Source organism: Pseudopipra pipra, chromosome Z (genome assembly GCF_036250125.1).
Source record: "Pseudopipra pipra isolate bDixPip1 chromosome Z, bDixPip1.hap1, whole genome shotgun sequence".
In the NCBI taxonomy this organism is placed as follows: domain Eukaryota; kingdom Metazoa; phylum Chordata; class Aves; order Passeriformes; family Pipridae; genus Pseudopipra; species Pseudopipra pipra.
The window spans coordinates 42,214,153-42,226,581 of record NC_087581.1 but is presented as its reverse complement, the minus strand read 5'-3'; the positions used below and the strand labels follow the sequence as shown (position 1 = coordinate 42,226,581).

At 43.0% G+C, this 12,429-nt stretch overlaps 1 protein-coding gene across 4 annotated transcripts in view; it reads left to right on the top strand.

The window, feature by feature from the left end:
- The window catches only part of ZNF462 (zinc finger protein 462), a 92,652-nt gene that overhangs the window by 38,547 nt on the left and 41,676 nt on the right, over positions 1–12,429 (top strand). For 3 of the 4 annotated variants that reach the window (XM_064641665.1, XM_064641663.1, XM_064641666.1), the window contains exons 2-5: positions 868–1,118; positions 1,725–7,210; positions 8,084–8,248; positions 9,847–10,121. In XM_064641665.1, coding sequence (XP_064497735.1) covers positions 899–1,118; positions 1,725–7,210; positions 8,084–8,248; positions 9,847–10,121 — 6,146 coding nt within the window. In that variant the 5' untranslated portion in view covers positions 868–898. The remainder of the gene's footprint in view (positions 1–867; positions 1,119–1,724; positions 7,211–8,083; positions 8,249–9,846; positions 10,122–12,429) is intronic. The other variant, XM_064641664.1, reaches the window with a different exon arrangement.

Here is a 12,429-nt window from a genome sequence, read left to right as displayed (position 1 = left end):
CTACCGTACTTCACTGTATCTTATGTTGCTTTGTACTTCAAGGTATGCAGGGCTTTTGCATAAATCAAGAAAGTCATAATGACTCTGTGTCTTTGTAACAATTTCCATTGTGCTTTTTCAGTATTGTTATTCCTGTTACTGTCCTTTTCTTCCTCCAGCTCTTTCCATCTCCCAGACTGTTAAGACACAAAGGTTGTGTCCCAGAATAGACTAAAAGGAAGCTGTAAACATTTTAACAAAGAATGCAGATGTCCTTACAAAGCTTGGTGGAAGTAGGGCAGAGCAAAGTACTCTGCCTTGGGTTCATGTGAGTGCATCTAATCTTGCTGTTAGGTCTAGGTTTTCCACCAATATCAGGAGTGATAGGACACTGAGAAGAAAGGCAAGGATCTCCCTGTGGAAGCTTTTGATGCATGGTAGTGGATGAGGCAGGAGTTGGCAACTCCCAGCAAGGTTAGAATGGGTCTCACAGAGGCGGAAGCCACTGTCTTCTGATTATAAATTTCAGTGCATGACTGAGAGTAACATGCTGTTTCTGAGCATATGGATTGTGGTCTTTGGACAAGACAAAATTCTGAATAACAGCCCTGTGTAATGGAAAAGCCAGACAAAGTCACTTGTCAGAAAGTTGGCTGTTTGTGGAGTCAGCAACTTGTGAGCTACCTAGGTGGGACTTCTTGTGAATCTGAATAGATGCCTCTTAATATGGTAAACAAAGGTTGAGTTTCACACTGCTGTATTTGTGGAATCTCTGGAAATGGCTGAGTCATCAAAAGCTTGGTATTACCTAATTTCAGGATTTGTTCCAATAGCATTGCTGTAAACACATCTCTTTCTTCTTCTCTTGTTTTCTTGTTTTTCTTGCAGAACTTTCTAATGTAAAAGATCAGCCTGAACCATGGAGGTCCTGCAGTGTGATGGCTGCGATTTTCGAGCTCCATCTTACGAAGACCTAAAAGCTCACATTCAGGATGTTCATACTGCTTTTCTGCAGCCAACTGATGTCTCTGAGGAAAGTCCTACCCAGCCAAGGTCTGGATCCATAAATGCTAGCAACCAGACTGAGGTTGAATTTTCTTCTGTAAAGGATGAATTCGCAATTCCAGATGAAATAGCAGGTAAATCTCAACTTCAAGATTTATCTCAACTCTAAGATCTCAACTCTAACCCCATATTTTACATGTGACTTATTTCAGTGTGTTTAAGTTTCTGCCTTTGATGTGGTTTAAAAAACTTGCATTGTCTTTATTTTTATGTCAGCAAAGTAGATATCTATCATCAGACATACTGGTTCTGACAATAGCTTTTTTTTCTGCAAATACAAGCATAGAGGATGGTTGTATTTCCCAACTTCTTTTCATGTAGTTCTTCATATGGTTTTTTTCCTTTTCAGCTTTTTGTGGTTGTTCTTCACTACCACGAACCACCTCAAAATTTTCAACTTTTATTAGTATACTAGTTTTGTTTTTTCCCCAAGAAGATTATTTTTGGAAATTGCCTATCCCGAACTGTACACCACAGTCATATATGTGTAGAAATTATGCATAATGGTCATTTTTCTGACCATTGCCAGGTCTGTAGATCTCACCATAAGTGAGGGAATCCTGGTGTGATTATTGTCTATTCAAGATGTGGTTACATTCTTATGCATACAGGGTGGGTGGAGGAAAAGCCTTTTGATTTTATTTTATTTATTTACATATATACCTTAATTCTCATTTTAGGGCAAAATGCAACAAGTCAAATGGGGACTGGAAGTTACTATAGCCAGAGCCAGACTTTCTATGGCCAGCACATGGCTCCAAATCCTAAACCAACCAGCAAGTTTTTCCAGTGCAAGTTCTGTGTGCGTTACTTCCGTTCCAAAAACCTTCTCATAGAGCACACACGGAAGGTTCATGGAGCACAGGCTGGGGGCAGCTCAGTGGGGCCATCAGCTTCCAGTTCCCTAAATTACAACATCATGATGCATGAAGGGTTTGGTAAAGTTTTCAGTTGCCAGTTCTGCACCTACAAGTCACCCAGGCGCGCGAGAATTATTAAGCACCAGAAAATGTACCACAAAAACAACCTGAAAGAGAGTTCAACTCCTGCTGCTGCTGCTGTATCTGAGTCAACGTCTGCTTCTGTGCCAGTGCAGGAACCCTGCAAGGAGCTGCCTGCAGAAGTAGTGGAAAGGAGCATTTTGGAATCAATGGTCAAGCCCCTGACAAAGTCTAGGGGCAACTTTTGCTGTGAGTGGTGCAGCTACCAGACACCTCGGAGGGAGCGCTGGTGCGATCACATGATGAAGAAGCACCGCAGCATGGTGAAAATACTGTCCAGCCTGAGGCAGCAACAGGATGGAACCAGTGCACCTGAAGTGCAGAGTAAGAGTGCCCAGAATGCCTCTCCAAACTCTAATTATATCTCCATGAACACAACAGGACGTGAGATGTCAAATGCCAATGTCTCAAACTTCAGAAGCTCCATGGGCAATTCCCTTATCAGGCCCAACTCGTCTACATCTTCCAAGTTTTCTTCTGTGTCTTACCCTCAAATGAAGCCTAAGTCACCTCACAACTCGGGCATGGTTAATTTGTCTGACAGATCCCGCTATGGAATTGCTGATATGACGAATTCTTCTGCTGACCTGGAAACAAGCAGTATGCTAAATGACTCCAGCTCAGATGAAGAGCTAAATGAAATGGACAGCGAGAATGGCTTAAACTCCATGGATCACCAGGCCTCAGGAATGTCTGCAGAGCAGCTGATGGGATCTGATGGCAACAAGCTATTGGAAACAAAGGGAATTCCCTTTAGAAGATATATGAACAGGTTCCAGTGTCCTTTTTGCCCTTTCCTGACGATGCACCGCCGCAGTATTTCCCGTCACATTGAGAACATCCACCTGTCTGGGAAGACAGCTGTGTACAAGTGTGATGAATGCCCTTTCACCTGCAAGAGTTCCTTAAAGCTTGGTGCCCACAAGCAGTGTCACACAGGAACAACATCAGACTGGGACACTATGAACTCTCAGCCTGAAAGCATTGCCTCATCTTTGAATGACAGCACGGTGTCTTATGACAATGGAAATATAAATGGCAGGAAGTCAGCTGGGATGATGGAACCAGTGCAGCCACAGCAGCAACAGCAACAACAGCAGTCACCCCAGCCCCACTCACAGCATCCATACAAGTGCACGTTGTGCAACTATTCCACTACCACTTTGAAAGGCCTCAGAGTTCATCAGCAGCACAAGCATTCATTCTGTGACAACCTGCCAAAATATGATGGGCCACCATCGAATGCACCACAGGAGAGTGAGGCAGATGCTCACCCTTCTGCCAGCACAGTGAAGAAGAGCCAGACTTCCATCCTTGGGCTCTCTTCTAAAAATAACTTCGTTGCAAAAGCCCCTAGGAAGGTCTCAAATGACTTCCCTTTAGATCTTTCTCCTGTGAAAAAGAGAACTAGAATTGATGAAATAGCGAGCAACCTGCAGAGCAAGATCAGCCAAAACAAGCAGCAAGAAGATGCTGTGATTAATGTGGAGGATGATGAGGAAGAGGAGGAGGACAATGAGGTGGAGATAGAGGTAGAGTTGGACAGAGAGGAAGAGCAAACAGAACCAATGATAGAAGTTTCCAGTTCTTATGCACCGCAGCAAATGTGGGGCAGAGAGGCTAATGATTCTCAGAAGGAGACAAGCTTCAGAAGCATGCAACATGACTACAATTCCACCAACGGAGCAGAGATTGAGCTCACTTTGTCTGAAGATGAGGAAGACTATTATTCGGCTGTCAGCATGAAGGACCATCAGACCTCTAATGCCTCTGTTCTGGGGAGCCAATCCAACATGTACGGTACTGACCAGAACAATGAGAACTCAGAGTTTAGTGACTCTGGCAGGCTTTACTATTGTAAACACTGTGATTTCAGCAACAAATCTGCCAGGAGTGTTAGCACCCACTACCAGCGAATGCATCCCTACATTAAATTCAGCTTTAGGTATATCCTGGATCCCAATGACCACAGTGCAGTATATCGATGTCTTGAGTGCTATATTGACTACACAAATTTTGAAGACTTGCAGCAGCATTATGGGGAGCATCATCCTGAAGCTATGAATGTACTGAACTTTGATCATTCTGATCTGATCTACCGCTGCCGCTTCTGCTCTTACACAAGTCCAAATGTTAGAAGCCTGATGCCACATTACCAAAGAATGCATCCCACAGTGAAAATTAACAATGCAATGATATTTTCTAGCTATGTTGTTGAGCAGCAAGAAGGGCTGAACACAGAGTCTCAGACACTGAGAGAGATCTTGAATTCTGCTCCAAAAACTATGGCAACCTCCACCCCTGTGGCTCGTGGAACTGGTGTGCCAGCTGGTTTTAACAAAAGTGCCACCAAGAGTTTTAGTCCTGAATGTGAAAATCAGAAGGAACCTTCGGTCAACACTGTGGTTGTTTATGACTGTGATGTCTGTTCATTTGCAAGCCCTAACATGCATTCAGTTTTGGTGCATTACCAGAAAAAGCACCCTGAAGAAAAAGCCTCGTATTTCAGAATTCAGAAGACCATGCGTGTAGTCTCTGTTGACAGAGGCTCTGCCCTGGCTCAAATGTCTTTTGAGCTGGGGGCACCTGTCTCCCCAAAACTGTCCAACTTGGCTTCTCAACCTCCACCTCCCCCACCACCACCCCCAGACCTCTCCACTGAACTGTACTATTGCAAACACTGTTCCTACAGCAACCGCTCTGTTGTTGGGGTGCTTGTCCACTACCAGAAGAGGCACCCGGAGATCAAGGTCACCGCCAAATACATCAGGCAGGCACCCCCCACCGCAGCCATGATGCGGGCTGGGGAGCTGTCACCTGGCATCCAGAGGCCACCGATGTCGATGCAGCAGTTGGGCCGGGGTGGATCCGAGACCTCTGGGAACCCTCCTGAGAACGAAATGTTCTTCTGCCAACACTGTGATTACGGGAATCGGACCGTGAAGGGTGTGCTCATCCACTACCAGAAGAAGCACCGCGACTTCAAGGCCAATGCGGATGTGATCAGGCAGCACACGGCCACCATCCGCAGCCTCTGTGACCGCAGCCAGAAGAAATCAGCCAGCAGCCTCCCTGCTCACACCTCCAGCTCCGAGCGGGACAAGTCCAAGCTGAGAGCCCTCAAGTGCAGGCAGTGCAGCTACACGTCTCCTTACTTCTATGCATTGAGGAAGCATATCAAGAAGGACCACCCAAACCTAAAGGCCACGGTCACTTCCATACTGAGATGGGCGTTTTTGGATGGCTTGATAGAGGCTGGTTATCACTGTGAATGGTGCATTTATTCACACACAGAGCCAAGTGGTTTGCTTGTGCATTACCAAAGGAGACATCCTGAGCATTATGTTGATTACACATACATGGCAACCAAACTCTGGGCAGGTCCCGATCCCTCCCCTCCTGCCCTAGTGATGCAAACAGAGATGAAGACCTATAAATGCAGAGACTGCATTTTTGAAGCATCTTCTATTTGGGATATTACTAATCACTACCAAGCATTTCACCCTTGGGCCATGAATGGAGATGAATCTGTGTTGTTAGATATCATCAAGGAGAAAGATTCTGCTGAGAAAATCATCCCACAGCCTGATGAAACTGGGGTTAGGATGGATTCTGAAGACCAAATAGCAACATCACAGCTGGAGCAGGATGGAGAGTGTGCAGAAGACCCCACCCTTTCCCATGAAAAAACTGTCCAGCTGACTTCTGCAAACCCTGCCATCTCCTCCACCCCATATCAGTGTACAGTTTGCCAGTCTGAGTACAATAACTTGCATGGCCTCCTGACCCATTATGGCAAAAAACATCCTGGCATGAAAGTGAAAGCAGCAGATTTTGCTCAGGATATAGACATTAACCCAGGGGCTGTATATAAATGCAGACATTGCCCATACATTAATACACGTATTCATGGCGTTCTCACACACTACCAGAAACGACACCCATCAGTGAAAGTCACTGCTGAAGACTTTGTGCATGATGTGGAGCAGTCAACTGATATTGCTCAGAATGACGTGGAAGAGACAAGTAGGATTTTTAAGCAAGGCTATGGTGCTTATCGGTGTAAACTCTGCCCTTACACCCACGGAACACTTGAGAAGCTGAAAATTCACTATGAGAAATACCACAATCAACCCGAATTTGATGTTTTTGCCCAGTCACCACCAAAGGTGTCTGCCTCAGTGGAGCCAGATGTGGTGACTGAAATCAAGGCCTCCCCAGAAATTGCTGCTGAGGATGTTGGGGAAGTCTCTGTGCCAGCACCTCATTTCTCCAGTTCTCACTTAGTGTCTCACACAGTTTTCCGGTGTCAGCTCTGCAAATATTTCTGCTCCACTCGGAAGGGGATAGCGAGGCACTACCGCATCAAACATAACAACGTCCGGGCACAGCCGGAGGGCAAGAACAACCTCTTCAAATGTGCTTTGTGCTCCTATACCAACCCCATCCGCAAAGGGCTTGCAGCACACTACCAGAAAAGACATGACATTGATGCTTACTACACTCACTGCCTGGCAGCCTCCAGGACGGTAAGCGACAAACCCAATAAAGTAATCATTCCATCTCCTCCCAAGGATGACACTCCTCAGCTTAGTGAGGAGCTGAGAAGGGCTGTAGAAAAGAAGAAGTGCTCACTTTGTTCCTTCCAGTCCTTCAGTAAGAAGGGCATTGTGTCCCACTACATGAAGCGTCACCCTGGTGTTTTCCCTAAGAAGCAGCACGCGAGCAAGCTGGGGGGCTACTTCACTGCTGTGTATGCTGATGAGCATGAAAAGCCAGCTCCAGCTGAGGAGAGGAGTGACTTTGAAAAGCCTGAGGTGGACGCTGAGACTCAGGAAATCGAGTGGCTTCCCTTCAGGTGCATAAAGTGTTTCAAGCTGTCCTTCAGCACAGCAGAGCTGCTGTGTATGCATTACACTGACCACCACAGCAAAGATTTAAAGAGGGACTTTTCCATACTGGGAAGTGGCACCCGCTCTCAGAGCCCTGTCTACCAGTGCAAGCACTGTGATACGAAATTGCATAGCACAGTAGAGCTGACTGCACACTTGAATGGTCACAATGAGGAATTCCAGAAGCGTGCCAAACGTCAGGAGAGGAGGAAGCAGCTTTTGAGCAAGCAGAAATATGCAGATGGTGCTTTTGCAGATTTCAAACAAGAGAGGGTAAGGATCTCTGTGTCTGGTCTCTTTCTCTGCCCCCTGCTCCGTGCCTGGGAGCCCAGAAATGCCCACTTGCATGTTCTCTTTGACAGCTAAATGACCACAGGCTAATGAATGACTCAGAGTGCCAGAGAGCTCCATAAGTCAGTTGCACATTTTGCTTTAATTTCCTTATCCATCCTCCACATCTCCTTAGGATCTGTAGGAAACCCTGTTCTTTCCTAACCGTTCCTTCAATACTTCATCTTCTTTCCTTTCTCCCACGCTTCTAGGGGGCCATTTGTATCTGACAGTTACTTGTTCTTTTGTGGCAAGGCTGCCATGTACTTTGTTGCAGATTCTTTACAAGTCTCCCATCCCCCTCATCCATGTCCCTCTGAACAATCAGCAGTTTGCTTCTCAGCCTTCTCTCTGTCTCAGTACTTTCTTTCATTGAGCACGCAGTATTAACATGATGCGAATCTGTCTGGTGACTGAAGCTTTGGGCAAGTGCCTCATAAGAAGACCAAACCGTGCTGCATTTCTTGCCCACTTACCCCTTCCTTCTGCTTCAGTTTGAAATACGCTTGCTCTAGGGGAAAAGGTCTGCACAGCTCTTGTGGAAGTCATGATATCATGGAAGAGCACAGTTTCAGGCCAAACTGAATGGTCTCTAGAGGAGCACTCTTATGCATAAACTGAAGGATTCTTCTGCACAGATGTCCACTTACTTTGTAGGAATTAATGACCTCAGCAAAAATTGAGCTTGCAGTTCTGCAGAAGGGGACATGTGCACATCAAGCATAATTTCCTTTCAGGTGTTAAATCTGGTCTGTGTTCCTAAAAGTGAGATGACAAAACATATTTCAGTGATTTATGCTTGTGTACTCAAAACAGGCTTTTGGACATTTGGAAGATGTTTCAAAACTTAAGGAGAGGAAGGTGGTTGGCTACAAATGCAAGTTTTGTGTGGAAGTCCATCCAACACTTCGAGCCATCTGTAATCACCTCCGCAAGCATGTCCAGTATGGGAACGTTTCTTCTGTGTCAGCTACAGTGAAGGTAAGAATTTTAGAAAGATGACTGAAATTGACTGAAACTGCTTGCATTGTTTAAAATAAAGGACTTATTGATAACCTGCGGAGGGCTCTTGTGAAGTTGAATGTGTTTTGAAGAGGGTATTCTGTTTCAGCATGATGTTTTAATCTAACACTAAGTTTCTGAAGTGCATTTGTTTTATTTCAAGATGTTTTAACTTTTTTTCCACTCTTGATCCAGGGGCACGAAGACTCTTTAATTCTCATTTCTTCTCAGCCACAACGGAGTTGATGTCGTCAGTGACCAAAAAACTTGGTTTATGAGCAGCAGACTTTCTCTCAGCTATTCTGGGCTACTTTTCTGCTTAGTTAAACTCAAAAAGAGCTCTTTGTTTTCTTTAATTTTTTTGTTTTGTTTTGTTTTTTTAAGAAGAGGAAATGTACACGTGCAAATGTGTGAAGTTGCTTGTGGTACACCTTTCCCCATGAAATTTGCACACTGGCTCCAAACAAAACATACAGTGGCCTGCTGGGCCAGTGGTTCCATTCAGATGATCAGATGTAAGTGTGTTGTTCCTTTCTCCCTGAGAGAGTGCCTTCTAGGACATGTCCAAGAATAGATGGTGTTCCACAGCCTAACTTCCAGGATATTGGCAGAGATAGTGAAAGTGCATCCAGAACTACCTGTGTATTCCTCATGCTGCAGCGAGCTATTGTCAAAGACTCCTGGTGTCTGACAGAGCTTCTTTCGTGACATAATCTGCTTTTTATGAGGAAGCCAAGTCCTTCACAGCCTAACTCATGCTGCCAGAGAGAGCTTTCACTGCCCTATCACTGACCTTCCTTTACCTTACATGGTACTCATGACAGATTCAGATGCTTCCCTCCTGAGAGTCCTTTCTCTCTTCTCCTTGCTTCTCAAGTGATACTTATGTAGGGTCGATGCTTTCTTTTGAGTAAATAGAGATTTTGCATCAGGGAACAAAGGCTGAAAGCCACCACCTAAAGAATGTGATGGAAATAACTCTTACAGGTTATTTAAATTGCAACACAAATGCATGCTCTGGTTAGGAATGGGAGAGGAAAGTTATGAAAGAGAATTAAAAGAAGACTTCTTCTGTTTGCTCTGTATTTTTCAAGAGGATTCTAGGGTCTTAGTGTACTTCTTGTGAGTTTGACACTGATGGACAAAATCTATTGTAGACTGTATTAGTCTGCAGAGTAGCTACAGTCAGAGGTAGTAGAGCCATACAGGAGAGCAAAATAAACTAAAATTAACTGCTCTGTACCTTACTAATGATTATCTGATCAAGTTTAGAAGACTCACATAAAGACTATTGAAAGATAGTTGATTTGTTTTCTTGTCTTTTTGCATTATCTGACACAAACTCAATCAGGGAGTGAGATTCCTTTTTTACCTATGTATATAATAGATATAATCATGTTTTCCCCTCCCAAGAGTAGGTAATTTTTTCAGAAATCCATTGGTATGGAGTTTGTATAGGGATATATTAAGAAAAATAACACAGTGGGAAGCCTGGACATCATAGTGAACACAGGGTAAAGACTGAGGGGCAGAAGGGAGAGTGAATTGATGGCTTTGGGGGGGTATGTGTTTTTTAGCAGGAAGCTGAAGATCCTTCAAACACAACTTTGATGGAGGGTTGTGAGGGAGCCACAGACCCTGACATTGTGGAATTTACAGAAGCTGAATATGGAACATCCTTGGAAGATGAAACCAGGCCTGGGGGCTACCACTGCAGCCAGTGTGACCGGGTTTTGATGTCTATGCAGGGTCTGCGATCTCACGAGAGGAGTCACTTGGCTCTGGCCATGTTTGCCCGGGAAGACAAGTACAGCTGCCAGTATTGCTCCTTTGTCTCTGCTTTCAGGCACAAGTAAGTTGTGGCTTTTATTTTCGTCTCCTAAACGATCAGAACCAGCGCTGATGTTCTGTAGGTTGGCATTGAAAAAGAGCTCACTCAGCTTGATATTGATCAACACTTTTCTCAGCATTTATGTGTTTTCAGTGCTGCAAAATCTTATTGTAGCCATTACGGTTGGCTTTTTATGAAATATTGCATTTTTATATCTTGAATTTATTTAAGACCCTTTTTTGCACGTAGGGGAAAAGTATGCATGCCAAAGAATAAGATTTCTTTCAGCAGGCAAATGGTGAAGCCCACCATTTATGCACCCTTGTAAAATGCATGAGACTTAACAAGCCAAGAAGAGGAAAGTATTTTCCTAGTTAATCTTTCATATGTAAGGAATTTCTGTTATAAATAACTACCTTGTTTGTAATTACTACAGCTCTTTGAGGATTGAGTTTTCACTTCTCATGTTAAAGAATTGTCATAAGCTGACCTTGATATCAGACTTTTTTCTTAATTATGGTGTGCAATTTCAGTGTACAAATATTCAAGTTCACAACAGTATGGTGATACGTAGTCATCATTAATAGTCATGTTTCTTATGATTTGTTTTCCTAAGATTTGACTTTGCTTTATGTTTAGCAATTTTAAAAATTATTTTAATGATAAAATATATATACACCTCCCAAAAATGGGATTTGTAATATATTTTCCACTGGTATCTTGGACTGATTCACAAGTCTGTGTTTTCTGTAATTTCTGAGGAGAGAACTGCATATTCACTGCATTCATAGCTCTCTTAAATTTGGTGATTATGTCACTGTTTTGCAATCAAATGCCTGTGGGAGGGAAAGCATGATAAAAAGCATTTTTTAATTCCTTGTATTAAAAAGCAAGATTTCTGGTGGTGTCACAGCATTGCAAGTTTATGCCACAGTTTGGTCTGCCTTGTTGGAAAGGTTCATGGGATTGAGCAGGAAACAGTAAGAAAGGGACTGGGGTAATGGTGTGAACTACTGAGTGTATCCAACCCTGCTTTGGCAAGGCTGACAGTGAGGGAAGCCCGTGCATCAGATGGTTTGTAGAACTTGTTGTTTCCAAACTGGTTTGCTTCAAAAAATCAGACCTGTGTTGAGTTTGGTGCCTGGTCACACTGTTTCCTACTTAGGAAAGTCATGTCCTAGAAGTTTCAGAATGGGTAAATCAGAAAGTGGTGGATGTCGGGAGAACTCTACAGGCATCACATATCTTCATAATAGCTGTAGTCTCTGGTGTTGAAGTTGTCTGCTTTTCTCTTTTCTTTTCTTTTCTTTTCTTTTCTTTCTTTTCTTTTCTTTTCTTTTCTTTTCTTTTCTTTTCTTTTCTTTTCTTTTCTTTTCTTTTTCTTTTTCTTTTCTTTTCTTTTCTTTTCTTTTCTTTTCTTTTCTTTTCTTTTCTTTTCTTTTCTTTTCTTTTCTTTTCTTTTCTTTTCTTTCTTTTCTTTTCTTTCTTCTCTTCTCTTCTCTTCTCTTCTCTTCTCTTCTCTTCTCTTCTCTTCTCTTCTCTTCTCTTCTCTTCTCTCTCTTCTCTTCTCTTCTCTTCTCTTCTTCTCTTCTCTTCTCTCTTCTCTTCTCTTCTCTTCTCTTCTCTCTCTTTCTTTCTCTTTCTTCCTTCTCTTCTCTTCTCTTCTCTTCTCCTTCTCTTCTCTTTCTTCCTCTTCTCTTCTCTTCTCTTCTCTTCTCTTCTCTTCTCTCTCTTCTCTTCTCTTCTCTTCTCCTTCTCTTCTCTCATCTCTCTTGGGAGATTAGATCTGTGAAAGAAAATAAACCAAATGTTTAAACAGTCCACTGTTCTTCCAAATCTGACCAAAACTTTAAAACCTGCTTTCAGAAGAATGTTGCTGGCAAAGTATGTGGTTGTGAATATGGTTTTAATTATTGCCATGTAGAATACCTTAAGGTATATATTTATAGTAGCTTGATATGTATTATTTACATCTTAGGCAATCTGCTTTAATTGTCAAGTAATCTCATTCCCTGGAGGCTATTTAAAACAAGTTTTGTTCTATGAAGTATTCACTGCAAGTGATTAAAGTCTTTAGTCATTTAAGAGACTTCTCCCCCTTTTTCTCTGGAAAAGCTGTGCATTTTGTCATACCACAAACATCATTCTGGATTTCTGTTAAGTTGTATTGCATGGAGTGACCCTGAGAGGAGACATAAATTCAATTTCTATTTTTTTGCTGTTATCAGATCTTTGAATACACAGACTTCAGTGTTAGCTCTCATAAACAGGGATTTTCTGGCTCAAGCTCTTGTCAGAGTGGGACTAAAGATCATGTGGAATCTTATAT